The 19544-nt window shown below is 41.1% G+C and overlaps 1 protein-coding gene across 4 annotated transcripts in view; it reads left to right on the forward strand.

Moving 5' to 3' along the window:
- The window catches only part of ASAP1 (ArfGAP with SH3 domain, ankyrin repeat and PH domain 1), a 157430-nt gene that overhangs the window by 11851 nt on the left and 126035 nt on the right, over positions 1-19544 (forward strand). For 3 of the 4 annotated variants that reach the window (XM_074840829.1, XM_074840902.1, XM_074841052.1), the window contains exons 2-3: positions 6796-6882; positions 16893-17022. In XM_074840829.1, the coding sequence (XP_074696930.1) occupies positions 6824-6882; positions 16893-17022 (189 nt within the window). In that variant the 5' untranslated portion in view covers positions 6796-6823. Of the gene's footprint in view, positions 1-6795; positions 6883-16281; positions 16382-16892; positions 17023-19544 lie in introns of those variants that run through there. The other variant, XM_074840983.1, reaches the window with a different exon arrangement.

Genomic DNA, 19544 nt, shown 5'->3' on the forward strand with positions numbered 1-19544 from the left:
TATAATCAGTAAGGATAAAGGCAGCCTGGGGTGAACAACCCAGGCAAAGACACTTTGTCAGATACACCCCACTTTTACAGTCAAAAAGTTGAGTCAGAGCTCACTAAAGTGGATGTAAAGAATCCCATTTACATGGATTGAGTTTGGATCAAATTTTAAGGGCTCTGTTCTGTCACTTTGAGTTAATCTCTTTTTTTCCTATGTAAATAGTACATACAATTTCAAAGATCTCATGGATCTGTGCATGGCTCACTGTAGGGGCAGATACAGACATGAAGAACAAAAGAAGAGACTATTTAGGAACATCTTTGTATTCCTGTATTGAGGTTTCTATGTGCTTTGTATTTTGGGATATTTTGTAGACATGCTTTGATAGTTCTGCACTCAGCTGAAGGACAAGGTGGCTAGCAGTATTATATCAGCCAAAATGCATGACATTTTCACAGGGCAGTTAAGTAGGAGAGTGGTACTGCTTGGCACACGTCGAAGGGGAAGGCATGAAAAAACACAGCACTTTGAAGGGCAGAGTGGTACCAAGACAAGAGGGGTTGGCAGAAGGCACCATGGAGTCATCCTTGTGATCAAAGACTGGCTCTGTACTTGAGATGCGAGACTGAAGATGAGCACATCGGGCTCTGGTTCATGGCTTCTGCCCGATGTGCTCATCTTCAGTCTGGCATCTCAAGTACAGAGCCAGTCTTTGACCACAAGGATATATAGCCATCCTACAAATATATATGAAATCTATTCATTAATTTCTGTGAGGTGTTCAGACACAAGGATAATGCAAGACCTTACTAGTGCCTGACTAATCAATGAAGGCTAGAAGCAGAAGGTGTGCTTTGCTTGAGAGCTGCCAACACAGTACAAAAGCTGCTGTAGGAAGGACATGGAAAGTTCAGATGCACCAGACTTTTCATGCAGAGACAAGTTGATCTTCAACACAGCTACAACAGGTTTAGTTTCCAATTTTTATGACTCCTTCCTAAAAACACATCCAGAAAAAGGTTGATAGTGAATTCAGGCCACAATCAGTGGCTATTGAGAATGAGTGGAGGCAGCGACAAGAGGACTTGGTGTTGCATTCAGATTATATTATTAAACTATTATCCATATACTGTGTACAGGATATTTTGTTATAGACTACGTACTGAGAAAATAATTAAGCAGTGACTAACCTTACAGAGAAGGTGGGAAGCAGTCTTATGTGTTATTAGCCCCTCACAGACTTCAGAGGTGTATTGTAAGTAACTCAAAATCTTGGACTGTGGATGGCAGCCTTGTAACGAAATACAAAAAGAATACCCTTGACGAGACCAGTGAAAGCTCTTCAGAGGTCTGAAGCCAGGCAACAGACACTCTGATTAAGTTGCTGCCTCCACAAAATGAAAATTCTTCCCTGAGCCCAAGAAACAGCCGATGGATATAGTTGGAAGTGATAAAAAGGTCACTCTTAAGTGGATACAAGGAGATTTAACTCACAATACCATCATCCTGAAGCCCTTAGACAAATAACAAAAGACAGGCTTCAAAGACTAGAGAGTCCTTCAGTCTAAATACTTACACAAATCTCTTTGTCATATATTTGAGTCTTAAAGAAAATTCACCTTTGAATGAGACTGCAGAAAATTACCAAACAAGTACACGTAAGCCCTCTGGCCCTCTATAGCAATGTGTTGTGGCATCATGTGGTGGTGATATATTACAAAACTGTTGAGTCTTAGAATTTGCAGCATGAAATCCTAAACCACATTTGAGCTGTCCAATATAAATATTCTATAGCGCTTGCACAGCCCATATATTCTGCCATGCTCATTTCATAATCATATGATGATCATATCAGATGAGGATGGAGAACTAATTTCCATTCTAACAGTAACGCCATTTCCTAAAACTAGATTCTTTTTTAATCAGTTGTTATTTCTAAGAGAACTGTCCAAGAAACTATCTGAATTTTTAAGTTGATTTTCCATACATATTCAAATACATGGGTATTTCAAGATGAGTGGAAGAAAGCTCATACTTTGCCAATATATTTAAAAGTTCGGTGGAGTGACCTGAGGGTTAATAACCCTCTCAACCTGACATCAACCCAGTGTAAAACACTGGAATGGTAATTCCAGGCATTATTCATAAAGAATCAGAGAAAAGTAATGCAATTCATGCCAATCAGGATGGAATTAAGGGAAATATATTTTATTTCAAGAAAGCTATCTTGGTATTTCTTGAGGTTTTCATTTTTCCTGAAAAAAAAAAAATCTATACTATTGATGTAATACTTACGAACTTTGGTAGAACTTCAGGCACCAAACAAAATTTTGGTTAAGAAATTAGTTATCTAATGTCATCACTGTAATTATTTAATAGATTAAAAACTGAGCAATTGGCATTTCTCAGATACTATTATAATTAGGGACTGATCATCAAGAGGATGTCAGTCAGCTCCTCAGGCTCTATGCTGGGTTAGGACAATTCAGTGATGACTTTTCCATTGTTACTTCTTTCAGGATTCAGCCTGTGCCTATAAGCATGCTCGTATTTTGATGGTGCATTTTTATGGAAGCACTGAAAACACATACAGCTAATGTATGAGGTCAGGACGGAGCTTCTGTGCTAAGACATACTGAAATCAAGTCTGAGGTAACTTGTCCACAGACAAATATCCTTGGATTTGCTTCACTGAAGTTTGTTAGACCTCATCCTAATAGTGTTATCCAAATCATGGATTAGGGCGAAGCCAAAGAACATATGTTTGTCACATCCTGTTTGGATGATACCAACATAGACACAAACAGAACAAGCAGATTTTGGCACGAAATGAAAGACATTTTCTTTAATCTCACAGTTGTTCAAGAACATGTCAGTTATCACATGGACTGAGTAATTTAATTCTGTATTTCGCCCGTGAAAATAGCTTCAGTAACCTTTGCAAAATATGATTTTAGAGACAATCTTTAAATTTGTAAGATACGCTTTTCAAACAGAATATAGATAGAGGAATGACTTGATTCCCTGTAGTTCAAATAACCAGCTTAATTTTTTCATTTGCAGGAAATAAGATCTTTTCTACCTGCTTTATTTTAAAACTTTTTGGGATATAAAAGCTTTCTGCTCAGTCATTAGCTGTAAATTGCAGAATGAAGCAGTACCCTACAGCATTTCCAGATGAAGTAGTCTGTTTATACAGAAAGCACAAGAGCTATAATTACTACATGATCACATTTGTATATCAAGGTCAGAATTCTGTGATTCACGCTATTGTTTGGACATAAAGGGAGTTGATTTTCAGCATGGTGGTGTACAACTACTATTATTGTTACATCAGTGACTGTAGAAACAATATTAACTTTTGCTTGTTTGAGTTTTTCTAGTTAGGTTAACTCCAGTTCAGGCATACACAAAAACTGGTTGGTTAGTATTTGTCTAAAATATTCATTAGACATGCAAAATATATATTTATATTATTGCTGTTCAGGTTGTGTATTCTACTGTGAAAGGAAAAAAAATACTCAAAAAAAAGGCAATCTAAAATAGGTCATTAAATGACTTATGCATGAAATCACACAGAGTTTAAGCAATATCAAATGTAGGTAATTAGAGAGTGCAAAAATATTTCCGAATCCTTTCCTCTCCTCTGCAAAATCCTCCCATAAGATTTTCTTCTTGACTATTATCCAATATATTGGCAATTTTTATATTCTGTTCCTGAAAATCCATTTGCTTTCCACACTATTTAACCAGTTCTAAAAGCTTAAAAATACAGGGATCCAACTCATTATACTTATTAGTTAAGAGCTAGGATTAGTCAAGCACTTAGATTGTACCAATTAATTCAATATGATTGTATGTATTTATAATCAGGCACAAGAACAAATGCTCTCCTCAGCCTTAGGACTAATAGAATCTGCTATTGTAGTATTGTACTGTATTGTACTGAATTGTCACCCAGCTGCTATTAATGTCACCCTGTTCTCAGTTAGGCCTCTTTCTTACTTAAGCCCCAACTAGTCCTTCTCTTTTCAGGTATAGGTGTCCCTAGGGTAGAAAGCAATCATATTTCCCCAGGTTTTCATTGTTCTCTATCTGTTCTGGGGTTTTATATTTCCTATTCACTCCTTGCTCCCACTCACATACTGTCATACATAAGAACTTTACATAAATCTGATAGTGTTACCTACACATTGCCAAGGATGGTTGGGAAGCACTGTTTTTTCTTTTTTTTTCAGGGGGTGAGAAACAGAGTCAAGATGCCATCTTGACACGGCCCAAATTGTATTATTGTCCCTGGGTCAAGAGTTTCATAAAATCTGTATTTAGCCTCAAAAGACTCTTTACCCAGACAAAACACTTGCACAGGCATAAGGCCTGAGGAATTTGCCATTCTGAATGATGCCCTAATATCTTGTCCAAGGTCACCAAGTCGGGGTGTTGAACCCACACGAGCACATTCATCATTGGACCACCTTTCTTCTCTCTAGGATAGCCACATATGCTTCCTTCTCAGCATTGTTTCTCATCAATCAATCCTGATAACTTCAACCAGCTTGATTTCTTTATAAATATTTTTCTGGATTTCTTTCATATTTAATTTTATTTGTTGGTTGCTGTAGTGCTGAGAGGCTCAGAAATTAGTAGGAGACATAGAAAGGGAATATAATCATCCTGAACCACTGAGAACTAACCACAAATGCTGGTAATGCTGCCTAGAGCAAATGACTAATTAAATAATATTCAGTAGCTTCTTATAGCAGATGTAAGGATATTCTGTGACTATTTGGACTTATGAAAAATAAATTACCATCAATTCAAAATATAATCTAATGTAAATCATAGTTACTTGTGAACTCAGGTCAGCATTCGATTTAGAAAGCAATGAGCCATTATATATTTTTTTGCTTTGATTTGAATAGCATAAACCTGTAATCACGAAGGTGACTGCTTTGCCTAAGGAGATGGATAATATCATTAAAAGGAACAGATGTGCTGTAAAGTTGAACAACAAGCAGACATGTCATCATGGGTTGAGTCAGATCCAGGGTTGCCAGTGGCTGTGGTTTTGTTGTAAGATAGTGGTACTCATTTGACTGCTGGTGGAGGCCTTTCCCAGTCCACAAAAAACAGTGCAGCACCCAGGTTTTCTTCTAACACCTTTTTCCTACATGTAACGTAATATTCAAGCATAATATTCTTGGTTTAAGGTTGATGAGAAGTTCTCCTCTTATACCCTTGCCTTTGTATCAAAGGACACACCTTTTCCTTATGGAAAGAGCCTGTAACCATTTCTTCTCCTGTGCTGCCAAGCTAGTGGCATACCTGGTAGAACCTCAGATCCTTTCCAGCCAGTATGTAAAAATCTGAAACCTGCTGGTTAAAGCTATGTCTAGTCCTCCTAATGGGAAAAGAGCTCCTGACAACATCACTTGAAAGTATCCTAAAGGCTCAGAAACAGGAGGGAAAAGAGATATAGTAACATCCCATCCAAAAACTTTTATGTTGCAATTTTTAATTGAATCCCATGTGTCTTGGAGACAGGGATTATTCTATGTTATTTTTAATGTTAAGGGTTGGCAAACCTCCAGACCCACATGACATGTTTGGAAACATAAAACAAACTGGACAAAACCCATAAACAAACTACAGCAGTGTCTGGGGAAATAGGTCAACAGAAGTAACAAGACTTCTCTTACAGAGAAGGTAAAAAAAAAAAAAAGACTCATAGAGGAGGAGATGTGCTTTTCCTCATGGAATCCAGTGCTGTGCTCAAATGGAAATGGGCAGACTAGCTAAGCAAAAGATATGATCTGGAGGTGGCCTCCCTCCCACACCCCTTCTGCCTTGGCCCCTCTGTTCGATCCCCATCTCATCCTCATAGGTCTTTGCCACGTCTCCCATTCTGACAGCCTACCTGGTCCACATCTCTCTGTCTCATGTGGCTTGTCCCAGCCTCCTTGTTTTACCACCTCATCTTAAAAGGCAGTGGCTTCTGGGTAGTCTTCTCCTTCCCAGCATCAATATCTGGCCCCAAGCCTTGGTCAGTTTTTTTCCTCCTTGTCCCTTTGGACCTACCATGGAGATCAGTCCAGCAGGTCTCAAAGTGAAAGGTATGTCCCAGTCCTGCCCACCCCCCCAGAGGCTCTGCAGCATCTCTTACCATCTTCCTTCCTCCACAGCAATGCAAGTCCTAAACTGGAAATAGTATGCAATATAATAGTAAAGATGTCTGATGAAAAACTGTGAAACCACTTGTCCGTGTCCTGGTATGACCATCTCTCTGCACCCTCCTCCCCTCTCCTACACGCAGGATTCCTCCCTGTCAGGCCATTTTTTGCTCCCAGTCTCTTTATCCTTCAAATCGTATCTTCATCTTCCAAAAAAGATCAGTCTGGTGAATACACCTGACATGGAAATTTTCAGCCTGAATGGTTAGACTGAAGTTATATCTGAAAACAGGGTCTTCTGAAGTGTCAGAAAACTTGGACAGGCAATGTTACCAGCTCTGCGTTCAGTGCCACTGAGTGAGTAGTTGCCACATTGAGTTAGATGGAGGGTTCTTCCAGTCAGCTAAATGAAACTCTCCTGTAGCAATTTTTAACAAGGTGTTATTTTCAGGGAATTTCAATAGATATGTTTACCACAGTGAAATTAATGCTATCAAATGTAGTAATCAAGTAACATATGATAAACTGCCATCACTGAAGAATTAATAGACATTGTTTCAAACTGACTGACTAAGTGATCTTGTCAGTCCCATAGCTTTGGTCAGTTTTACTTACTTGATCTTTTCGCCTCATCTAGGTAGGTTTCTGGTCGTGACAGATGAGACATGAGATCTTCAGCTTCCAGGCTTTCAAGTTTTTCTTCAAGAGATTCACTATGGAATCGGTAAGAAAGGAAAAAGACATAATTAAAGAGTAAAAAGCAGACCAGAATCTATGAAAAACAAGCCTATAAGAAATTGGTTTTATCAATTGCAATACCTGATAGTAGGTTTTTTCTCTGCTTAATGCCACTTTGGACATTACTACAGTGGGTGTTTTTCAGAAAAGGTCTAACCTATTGATCCTTCCAATGATCAAAAATTCCAAGAAATCAGTAAAACCTTACAAAACATTGACTGCCTGAGCAAGTACTGGAACAAACACTAACATTTATTATGTATTTGGCTTTGCTTTCATAGATTTCAAAGCTGGATGAGGGGGGCAGGGTATAAAAAGGATACTGTCTGTAACTCCTTTCAACTCATCTAGATCTGGTAACTGATGTTGTTTTAACTTTGAAAACAACAAATCTCTGAGATCAGCCTGAAAAATCTGTGGCAAGATTTGTGCGGGGGCTTGAAAGAGGAGGGACTCTCTTCTTCCAGTGTTGTAAAGTGCTGAATAGCACACAGTTGTCTAAATATGCTTTTGTTTATTCAGTCTCTGGATGGTGAGTGCTCTTGTTTTAAAGTTTTTGCTGTGTTTCATTGAACCACTAAAAGCTACATTTGTATCGCCTGACTTGAACCCCCTACAACAACAACAGTGATAGTTAAGGCTGAAGTTTTCTTTGTACCTGGTGCACTGGCTGGAGCTATCCTGGCACAGGTCACTGCTCCCTGCATGGCCATCGCAGCAGTGTGGGACTTTCATCTTTTCTTCCTCCCTGGGGGAAACAGTTGACCATATTGCACTCCAGCCCAGCCAAGAGGGGTGAATCACTGCTGCTGATCTTCTGAAAACTGAATAAATCTTCCTTTGGTGCATTTGCTTTGTCACATGGTTATGCATATTTTTCCTTTTTAAGCCCATGATGCCTTAAATAAGCAAGAGACCAGAAGTCAAACAATCATCTTTTGAAAAGTATGAAGCTATTAAGCTGGATATTTCTATTTGATTTTGAAACAGGACTTAAGTTTTTATGTCCTACTGTTCCTAGATTTTCTTGGAGGAATAAAATAAAACAGAACACAGCTACCAACAAGCAAATAAGTAGTGGTGAGATCACTGAAATTAATGAAACCTGATATCCTATGGCTTTGGGTCTTGACTACAGCTCCTGAGATACAAACCATCAGTGAAACTTTTCCCATGACTGGGACGCTTACAGGATCTTTCTTATACTCTGATTATCTTGATAAAGAACAAGATGAGGGTGAGCCTTTTCTACCCATAGGGGCAATAAGCATCTTTTTCCTCTGCTCATTTTTATTTTCGCACAAAACTTCTAGGAACTGAAGAATTTTGACACCTTTCCTGCCTGCCCTTCAAATTTGCTGGATCGGCAATGCATCGAAAAAATCATTAGGGACAGGACAGATGAACAGATGATCACCCTCTATGGTAGCCAAGGAAAGCCAGTTAACTTAGGAAGCAGCAAGCTCATTTTCAGTGGGTAAAAGTAGAACCAAATGAATAAACAGAGAGAGGTGCTGCTGTGATGGACTTCTAGACTTAAATTCCAAACCTCTTTATTTCATTTAGCACCGTGTGAACACTGACCCAATGGAGACTACGTCCATGCAGCAAGACCAGTTTCCAGAAGCTTCCAGATGGTTGTTTGCTCTCCTGGGTTTTAACACAACCCCACAACCACAACGTTCAAATGTCTACTTTAATAAAAGATTAAGACCCTAATTTTAAATATGAGTAATTTTTGCTTGATGACAAGCCTTTGACCATTAAAGCAGATATGACTCAAATTATTTCAGATCTTACATATTGACAAACATATTGATCTGCTTAATTAAAAAGAAAACAAACAAAAAAAACCCCAAACAACAACAACAAAAAAAACCCACCAAAACCCAAAAGACATCCCTCCTGAAGTGAAAATTTCCAACGCTAAGTTCAAGTATAGAGTCTGGCCAAGTGACGCATCCTTAAAAATAGAGGCTTATCTAAAGGAAATGCAGATGTGCTAGTAAGTTCAGTGGTTGGCAGGGGCCTTTTTTATAACATCCAACACCTGCAGATTTATTTCCAGCATTTCTCTAACAAGGTACTCTTTAGGAAATTAAGAAATGAAGTATGCTCAGTCAACACTATAAGCCAGCTTTTGAACTTCCACTCAGTAGGCCCATACATGCGCACATCTGCAAACTGTGTCATAGAAAAGCTTGCATAAAACCACAAATGTCTTCTGTGTATCTGTTTAGCATGATGGGGTCTCAGTCCCTCTTCTTGCACTAAATACTGCTCTAACGCTAATAAATTCATAATACAGAGGGGAGAAAAACCCTCACAAAACCAGATCTCTCTGCTTTATATTTTCACATCATGAACAACTAGTAGAAAGAAACCCTTCCATTTACCTGCCAATCCTTTTCGTCTATCCAGTAAAATGCTGATGAAAGTGTTTGGCCTGAGAGCCCTTCTCATCCTTCAGCTATTTTTTTAAACTCTTACACTACTCAGCTGGAAATGCCCAGTGTGCTTTCACCTAGAAAAATAAATGTAATTGTCTGCATTCCACAGATAGGGAAACGATGCACACAGAGATCAAATGCCATGTCACAGCCGTGAGTGGCAGCTCAAGGACATGAACCGAGGTCTACAGAGCCTTTATTTCATTCTCAAACTGCTTCCCAGGTTCATTTTGGCCTGAACCTCCAGTTTCACTGCAGGCAAGACACATCCTTCCATCAGCATACGTTTAGCAGCTTAGGTAGAACCAGAGATGTGCCTGGATAATGACACAGCCATATCATTTCCAGAGGGAAAGAGAAAATATTGAAATGTTTGCAGTACGGGTTGAGGCTTTATTTCATTATCTTTTTAGTTTGGAGAGCCTGCTATGCCAGCTGCCCTGCAACATGTTCATTTCTGCAGTATCACTCTCTGATTTTAGTCATTGCTATTTCTCATATTAAAAAAAAAAAAAAAAGAATGTATTCAGCTAATATGATTCCTGCTTTGGAAGGACTCTTTTATTTCTTGTGTTTCAATCACAGAGTACCCTTTCATGACATTGACTTTGTCTTGTGTTTTGCAATCCCACTAGCATGGCTTGCTCTCATGCTAACGTGTCTGCTGTGCCCTTCCCAGCAATCCTCCAAGGATTTGCTCAAGGTTGGGAATGCAAGGGTAACCACCCACAGGTTTCCTCCGTGCTGGTCCTGACCCTCACCATCGGTGTTGGTGGGTTCTGCTGGGAGAGCAGCTCCCATGGGGTTGGTAGTCCTTGTGCAGCTGTCTCTGTGAGCAATGCATAGGCTCCCATTTGCACCGTGGGCAAGGGTTAAATTTGCCAGAGGCTCCACTGACAGTTTTCTTAATCCATCAGCATTCATAAGAGTTTGATATCTTTGGACTGCCCAAGACATAGTCGTTATAGAAGAATATACTGCTGGGTTTTTATATTCTGTAGATGTTTTAAGGGCTCTATTTCAATCTGATCTCTCCTGACATACGCAGTATTACGCTTCCTATGAACTGAAGTGAGGTTTATTAAATGAGCATCTCTAACAAAAAACCTCTGTGCAATAAAGATACCAAATTCAGTACACCTGCAACAAAAAAAAGAGCATAGCATGCCTTCCCTGTCCTTAGCCTGCTGCCTCTTGCTGCTGGTGAGCATTTTGCTGTTTTTATCTTTGGAGGATGCAGAGGTTGCAAGGGGGACAGCCCGTTGCTTGTTGTTGTTACTGTGAGCCTGGAATGCCATTACGTGTTTGTCTGCGTGACTCTTGATCTTGCATGACAAAACCAAAATACAAAGGCAAAACTGAATCAGCAGATTAGTCAGCTTAATCTTGTGTAACTCAATGCTGCACTTCATTTTCAGCACTGTTATTTTCAGCTGTCCTTTGAGATGGCTATTTGAGCTTACCTATCATTCAGTCACACTCCTTGCACAGGACATTCAAGTAAATAAGATGCAAAATATATCATTCAGTGATATGTTTCTGATGTTTTGATTTAATCTTTTTCATCTGGAACATATAGTGTTAAAAAGGCAAGATCTTAATGTTACCAAAATGTCATTTATAATGAGAACACAATTTCTCTTTTTGCTATCATATTAAAAGAACGCAAAAAGAACCTTTTTTTAAAGCCATTATTTCTAGTGCTAACAGGCTTTTAAACTAATACTGTAGTTTCTGAGACAGTTGCTTATGTTTTCTTACCTAATTTTAAATACCAAATGAAGACAAATGCTTGGAGATACCAGTATTAAAATTTAAATCAGCTGATTCTTGTATTCAAAACAGTCACAATGGCAACAGAAATTGTTGATGCAGCTCATGTAGTCCATAAGCCATATTGGTAGACACTGCCGCTTAAAAACACAGAATTGTAATCAGCATGTTTGCTGGATCTGGATTTTGGTTTTCTGCATGTAGAGCGGTATGATTTAGATAAGAATATTTTTCCTGGACTGGAAGGTTACCTGACTACTCTGTCCCCGTAACACAATCACTTCAAAGATTTGTTTGCAAATGTCAAGTCCAACAGCCTTCTTTCACAAGCAGAAACACTTTGCAGTTTACCATGTAAATTCCCTTCAAGCAAATTAGCACCAGTCACAACGTGTGATGTAGGCTTCAATGTTTAAAATAGACTTTGCCTTTTCCTCTGAGTACATCACGCACTTATGTGATATTAAAAGTGTAAACATGCTGCAGGTTAAAATATGTAGTTGTTACATTTTGTACAAGGCTCAGTCAGCCAACAGGACCATCCTCTGAGAGGACACTGTCCTGGAGGTGAAATTCCTCCAGACTGAACATTTCCAGCAGAAGTACAAAGTGTTGATGTTACATGTCCTTACACAAATGGTGTGGTTTTGTTTATCGGAACAAAACTATGGGAGTTCCGTTAACAAAAAAAGTTACTGAGTTTTAGCAACTCCAGTTTAGTTTAGTACTCCAAAACCAAAAGCCAAACTCACTCTGCTGAGATTCTTGTTGATTTGAAGCTCCTTGTATCCTCTAAGCCCAACATTCAACTCAAATGAGAAGAGTTGATGTTCAGAAATATTTGTGAATATTCTAGTACTTATGGCTATAAATTTAAATAAGCATTTCCCATTAATTTTGTCAGAAGTTATCTGAAAATTAAATTATAAAAATGTTGCAACAGCAATTTGCCATATATACGTTTTCTCAAGGAATCTCAAATCAATTTTATCAGGGATCAAATGACATGGCTGCCTTATGCCATACAGCGATCCCACACAGTGAGTTAGGATAGGAAGGAGGATGGGAAATAATGCTGACTGCTGTGTTTAGCTGAAATGGATGAATGTAACACCAAACCACAAATTTATTCAGAATAGCAGTATAGTAGAGCAGCATAGCCTAAGGATATTTTCCTAATGAGTTCTAGCACGCCACTAGTTCTGTTGCTATTTGCTGCTGAGCTGGTGATATTCTTCGTGTTTGTGAAGGTGCTAAGGAGCATAAAAAGAACAACTATGTAGTTTACTAACAATAGCAAGTGTATTTCAATGATTTGATGTTTTAATTAAACACTAATTCCTGATCTACACCACTTTTATGAGCACTAATAGCCAATATGGGAACCTTGAAAGTAAAGAAATAAATGTAGGTGTAAACCCTTATTTGCGAAGTGGCATCATCTCCATACTTGGGAAGAAAGAAAAAACAAATTGGCATGTGAGATCCCGGCATGACTATGTACTAATCAGGAGGAGTCATCTGCACAGTAGCCATGTGCACAGTGATTTCCTTCTTCAGCAAACAACTCTCTTCACCACCACACTGACAGGTTGCAAGTGGCCCTGAAGGCAGCCTGTCTGAGAATGCTTAACAGTGTATTTGGCGCACAGCCAGGGACCTGGGTCAAGCTTGTTTCCAAAAACCAAGCAGCAACCACACCTGAGTTTGTATTTGTGAGCTCGCTATCTATGCAGCAGGCAAGTGTGGCCTCGGGGGTGGTCCCCGGGCTGCTCTCTGTGGGCAGCCTAATGGTAACCCCCAGGAGATCCACCACCAGCTTCAGCACAGCTGAGGCATTGGTACCCTGAAGAGCTGACTTAGCACGACTAGAGCTAGACAGACAAAAATACAGCCCTGCTTTTGGGCCACAGCCTCCTGCATGTCTCCTTATCTATAGTGTTCTCTGCCTCACTGCTGTGTGGTTTAAACAGTTAATTGCATTGACGACACGAAGAGCTATGTAAGTGCAATGTAGCTCTTCACCTCTGGCACATATCTGTAATGTTTGAAAGCTCGAAATGATAACAATAGTCATCATCACCTGATGACTACCGCTCTGCTCGTGTGAATGAACTGATGATCTCAATCTAAATATGACTAGAGTACTATAAAATGAAAAATACCATAGTTGCTATTCAGCTTATTGCAAAACACCCGTATGAGTAGTTTGTGTTGTCGTTGCTATGTTCCTTAGCCTCTCCCTAAGCATGGTGACTATCAATCACCAATATTGCAGAAATATTATCAATTTGCTGTAATTAACTCTCCTGTTGGCAGTCACAGTAAAAAAAGGCTAGGGGATCAAATGGATTTGTAGACTGAATCACTGGGTAGGACGGCAAGACAGCACAACTTCCTTGACTGCAGTGTATCATCAGCAAGGAGTGTGCTTTCCAGGGCTGCTTGCATGCTCCTCACCCGCGCTGGCTTGTCCCAGGATGGACACGGAGATGCATTTCACATCAGAATACCCAGAGGAGTGAGATAAGCATAACTTCTGTTGGCAAGCCTTACATGCGAAAAAGGCTGTGGCACAGCCTCCCCCAGGATCTAGCACAGACTAAGATAGCGTTAGAGCAGACGCCGTGAAATATAACTTTCACACTGTGCTGATTATTCTCTGACATTTGTGAAGTGAAACAGTGATTTCAGTTAGTGACAATTTATAGAGAGGTGCATCTTACAAATTTAGAAGTGAATCTCAGATACTGATCTCAACTCAAAACAGGAAATATGGTTAAATCTGAAATCCACTAAAAGCTATCTGAAACAGTTATATAATTTGACTAGTTTAAATGTAAGCACATTTTTACAAGCAAATTGTATCATTTATTTTTTATTAACATATTAATTAACTAATCTTGCTGCCAGTGAATTTAAGTGAAGATAATCCAAGCCTAAAGAGGTCATGCCCATAGGGCTATTTTCTGTACTAGCATTTGTGTAGCGGAAAAGGAAATGCTGCTTCAAAGCAGCAAAACTGAGCACCACATTCTCTTTAATAAAGCTAACAATTTAAGAACTGTCAAAAAACCAGACTAATAGGCAATTACGATCGGTAGCTATTGATCTTCCTTTTTCATCTTTAGGCCTTGTGCTGTTCTCTTTATTTCCCAGTATTCTTCTGTATTCGTTCTATTTTTTATATATTTCTGTCACTCTTCACTGCTCCAGTTTCCCTGGCCTGCCTCCTCTTTTTCTTTGTTGAACATGCTCTTCAATTTTGCAGTTTAAATTTTCTCTAAATAGTATTAAATTATGTCTGTAGCAATATGTCCAGCTTTTGTCCACACTATCTGGGGTAGGATTTGTTTAGGATAGCAGATGAGGTTATTTTACAATCCAAAGACTAGTGCTCAAGCTCAATAACCTCAGCCCAAAGAGGAACAATTCAACTTTAACAGTGGGAGTACTCAATTAATTAAACCAGTTTACCCATCAGTGCAATGGATTTATCCTCACTTGAGATCTGCTAGAGAGGGATCAGGACTCTTCCTAACGTGAACACCGTAGCTGACCCACAGACCGTAGGTCTGGCTCAGGAGCAGCTGTGTGACAGCCCATGACTGATGTTCTGCAGGAAATTATAGGGGATGACCACAGAGGTCCTGCTTGGCCCTTGGGGCATATCCCAGCCCTTCACCCATCCAGTTTCCATGCAGGCTAGGCACACTGAAACAGCTCTTTTTGATGCTACTAACAGCTCTTCCCTGGCCTAAACCCCCAGCCAGTTTTTCACGCTCCTTTCCATAGGGCTTTTGATGCCACCAGTCATTTTTCTCTTCTTGATCTCTTTTCCTCCTCCACTACTCTTACAAACACGATCCTCAATTGATTTTCTTCCTACCCCTCCAGTCGCTTCTTCAGTGCTCCATTTTTTTTTGCCCAAATCCATTTTTCAGTGCAACTCCCACGCGGTTCCTTTCTTGGCTTCCTCCTCCTCTTGCCTACTCTACCTTTCATCAGAGTCTCATGACGTTTAACAATCATCTGTATGAGTCCGCAGCCTTTGTGCCGAAAGCTGGATCACGTGAAGCAGCAGCAGCAGCAGCAGCAATCACATGGCCATATGAAGGGCTTCTGCTAAGGCAGTGAAATCAAAGAAACATGTTCAGGCAGGACCACTTCTCTGGAGTATTGGTCATATTTTTGCTGGCAGAACTGCATACAAATGATTTTTTATGAGTAGACACAAATCGGGTATCTCCTTTTTGTGCTTACTCAGGCACCGCAGCCTCTTGTAGCTATTTTAAACTATTTTTGTGTTGTACAGGCATTTTCTTAGAATTACATACAAAACCATGTAAAAGCCTAAATGCGTTGTAATACAGGAGTAGGTTGCTATATACAGAACATTAAAACCTTTGAAATTGATATATCCATATAATACCGCTCATTTTCAATTTTCAGATTTGAGAATATTTACCATTCCTGAGTTTCCCAGCTTCTGTGGAGAGAATCCCAAATACAAGGAGAAGGGAAACACATAGTATGACTAAATAAATCGGACTGAAACAGCAGATGACCATAATTACTTAAGCCTCCTGAGACCTAGCCTTCTTTAGAAAGGCACATATGGGCCCCAAAATCTAAGCTTAAAAAAAAAAAAAAAAAGGGAAAAAAAACCCTCATTAGTGCTGTCTGTCAATTCCCAGAGTTACATGATGCAATAACAGACAAAGGATATTTTCACTTATTCAGAAATGCTACTTGTGCGCGGATGCGGGACCGGGGTCAGCACAAAGGAAGGTACCGGGGATGCCCGGAAGGTTTCAGGCCGCTGCCGCTCCCGCTGTTGTACGAGGCACCGACCTTGTGTGCTTCCATCAAAAGGCCCTTTTTTCTAATAAAAAATAAAGGCAGAGGCACAGCCCCTCCATCCCCGCGCCGCCATCCCCGCGCCGCCCCCGCCCGCAGCCCCCGCGCGCGCCCCGGCGCGAGGCTCCCCCGCGGGGGGGGTGGGGGGTGGGGGGTGTGTGCGCGAGGCCGGGGAGGGGGCGGTGCCGGGGGGGGAGGGGGAGGCGGCCGGCCGCGCCTGCGCAGAGCGCTTCCTCGTTGGCCCCACGTAACGGCTGCGGGCGGGCGCTGGGCAGCGCGTGTCAGTCACCGGGTGACTGTCAGCGGCGGCGGGAGCCCCCGCCAGCCCCGGCGCAGCCGCCGCCTCCCCCGGCCCGTCCCCTCCTTCCCCCCGGCCGGGGGGCGCAGCCGGAGCCCGCACAAGTTAGTGCTCAACTTGGCGGCGGGCGGGAGCGGCTGTGGCAGGCGGGGGGGGCGTGAGGGGGGTCGGCGGCGGGTGGGGAAAGGGGCTGAGCCCGGCGGGGTGGGGGCTGGCGGGCGCCGCTCCCCTCCCCTCAGCGCCGGCGGCGGGGCCGGGCTCCTCAGAGGCGGCCCCGTCCCCGCAGCCGTCGGGGGGCCGCAGCCAGCCGAGGGAGCGCTGCCCACCGGCGGGCCGAGCGGCGAGGGGTGCCGTGTGGGGGCTACCCCCTTCACCTCCTGCCCGGAGGAGGGGGGGGCGGCCGGGGGAGAGGCTGGATGTGGAGGGCGAAGCCTCAGCCTCTCTCAGCGGCTCCGCTGCTTTGATGCTGCGGGTCTCTGCTGGCTGTTAACATTTCCCCTCTGCGTTTCCCCCCCCCCCCTTTTTTTTTTTCCCCTCTACCTTCACCCCAAAACTTGGCTTCCCCTCCTCCGGACCTGTGTGCTCGGCTCCTTCTGGGCTTTACCGGTGGGGTAGGATCATGCCGGACCAGATCACCGTGTCGGAGTTCATCGCCGAGACCACAGAGGATTACAACTCCCCGACCACCTCCAGCTTCACCACCCGGTTGCAGAACTGCAGAAATACGGTCACACTGCTGGAAGAGGTAAATCACTCTCCCCACCCCCTCTTTTCTTTTTTTCTTTCTTTTTTTTTTTTTTTTTTCTGTCTTTGAGAAAGAGCATCAGGGACGGGGCAGTGCCACCCGCCCAAATCCACGGGATCTAGAGACATCGGTATGCATGTAATCTGGTCTTTTAATTGTGGGACTTTGCTCTTGTGTTGAGCTAGTTACAGAAAGCTTCCCTGCCCTGGCGTCTTAAAGATTAGTGCTTAAAGCAGTTGTCTGAACTTAAATATTGCTCTTGTACTTCTTGGTGTTTTTGGTATTGGCAGTAGTTGTAGTAGAAAAAAGTGTGAATGTTGGGATTTTTTAGAGGAAAGATGAAGGTTGAGTTTTCTTTGGGAGCCTTAGCAGAGGTTTTCCCCAGCCACTCATTAGATCAAGTCAGCGCAGAACTCTGACTGCAGAAACCTGCCAAGGGAGACTTTGTTTAAGAAATGAGGTAAGGATGAAGGGATGAATGTGGAGTGAGGAAAATAATATGAAAACAAAATAGGTGGTGGAAGGAGAGGAGCAAAATAATGCCGCAGAAATGATTATACAGTCTCAGCATCTCAACCTTGAAGCCTCAGTGTTGTGGGGTTTTTTTAATGCTTATTATGACCATCATTTAAATGTTCATCCTGCTTTGCTGTCAAGAAATAGGAGTGTGAAAATGGGTAAACTTCCAGAGCTGGTTTCTACGGGATATCAGTCCACTGCTTGCTATTTGAGGTTTCAGTGTGATTTCCTATGGACTAGGTCAGCAGTTATGAGGAAATGTCTTCCAAATGACTTTAAAACAAGACAATATGTAGCTCTTCTCTTGCCCTGCTTGGTTGAAGGTACTAGCATAATAATGCTGAAAGAAGGCAGGTTTTTTGCTATTGTTTTATAGATTGCAGTTAGCTGTTGTTTTGGTTTATACACGTAGTTCATCAGGTATTTGTCAATTGTTCAGGAGCCAGTGCGTATCTAGGAGATGGATTTAATAGATTCTTTTTAGTTTTGCTGAATGTGTTGGCGTGAGCAAAGCATTTGGTATGCAAGGAAAAAGTATTAATCATGGTGTTCTGATAGTCTTGGGTATGGAAAATATAATTCCATAAGATTAAAATTATTTCATGTTGGCTTAGTAAAAACTGTCTATGTTCAAAATTTTAACAGTGCTATTATTTACAATAACTGACTAGGTAATAGAGTGATTGTAAGGTTACATTTGAAATTATATATTTTACTTCAATTATGTAACCTAGATTAACTTCTGTAACTTTTTCATAACTGTAACTTCTTTTTTCTCGTGTAACTAAGCCATGGTTGCTTATAGATTTGTCAGCAATCAACCTGTTTTGGTTTGTGTTTGACAGTATTGCTGCCCCCTGGTCTTAAATATGTGGAATAGGTGCAGCCATTGGGGTTCTTATTAATACAGTTGACAGCATTCATAGAGTTAAGTAAAAATATGTATTCTGCCGTCACTGGTGACTTCTGGGGTAAGAATACAGAATAATGCTTTCATGATTTAGGAGATACATCAGTACAGTCTGAGTGTGGTATTGCCCATTCGGAGAAAACCAGAATATAGAAAATAAATACACAGTGTTCTGCACCATTTGTGTGGATTGTGCGTATTTTCAAAGATTTTATGTCTGATTTGACAGCAGTAAATCAGAGGAATAGAGAATAGTGGGCACTTCTAGTGCTTGCATTGCTACTTCTTGAATTTCTTTTGTATAACTATTTTATGTGCCCTATTTAAACTGTTTGCGGTTTAAATTGTTTCTGGACTTGTATTATTTTTTATTATCTGTAAATATAAAAAAGCTTTACTTGATGGGAAACAAGATATATGCTCTACTGCTAACATACTGCAAAAAATCTGCAACTCTCCCAAATTTGTTTTTTATTAATTTGCATGAAAAAAATGCAGATGGTCAGAGTGTGGCAGGCAAAGTGCTCCATTTATTGTAGTTGTAGCTTGCATACACAGTTCTGCTGCTGTAAAGCTGGGTTGGTTTCTGTACATCTGCTTACCTAAGGCTGTGGTTCCTGTGAAGCAGGGGACTGAAATTGAATGGTTGAAGTGGCTGTTATGTCGCTCTTATTACTGCTGCTGTTGTCCATGCATTGTGGGTGACCAGAGAGCTCTTCAAGCAGCTCCTGAACTTCCATTTTGAGCCCACCATATTAAGGCAAAGGGGATGATCCCATCCTTGCAGCTGTTTGATTTTTAACTTAATGATGGATATGGCTTGGAGCCCTCACTGGGCTTTTGCAGGCAGTGTCAAGCTCTGTGCTGTTATGGCTCTGCAGCCTGAAGTATCTTAGGTCATTATTTTAAAGCTGACTTAGTTCAATACAACCTGCACCTGCCTCAGTGACAGTAAGATCGTTTGTGGATAAACTAATTATTTTCTTTATTCTTAATAACATTATGAACTAGAACTATTTTGTGAACAGAAAAGATAGGGAAATTAAATGGATTAAAGAAAAGTTAGATCTGTTTCATAGCCTCTCAGTCTGGT

Source organism: Strix aluco, chromosome 1 (assembly GCF_031877795.1).
Source record: "Strix aluco isolate bStrAlu1 chromosome 1, bStrAlu1.hap1, whole genome shotgun sequence".
Lineage (NCBI taxonomy): Eukaryota > Metazoa > Chordata > Aves > Strigiformes > Strigidae > Strix > Strix aluco.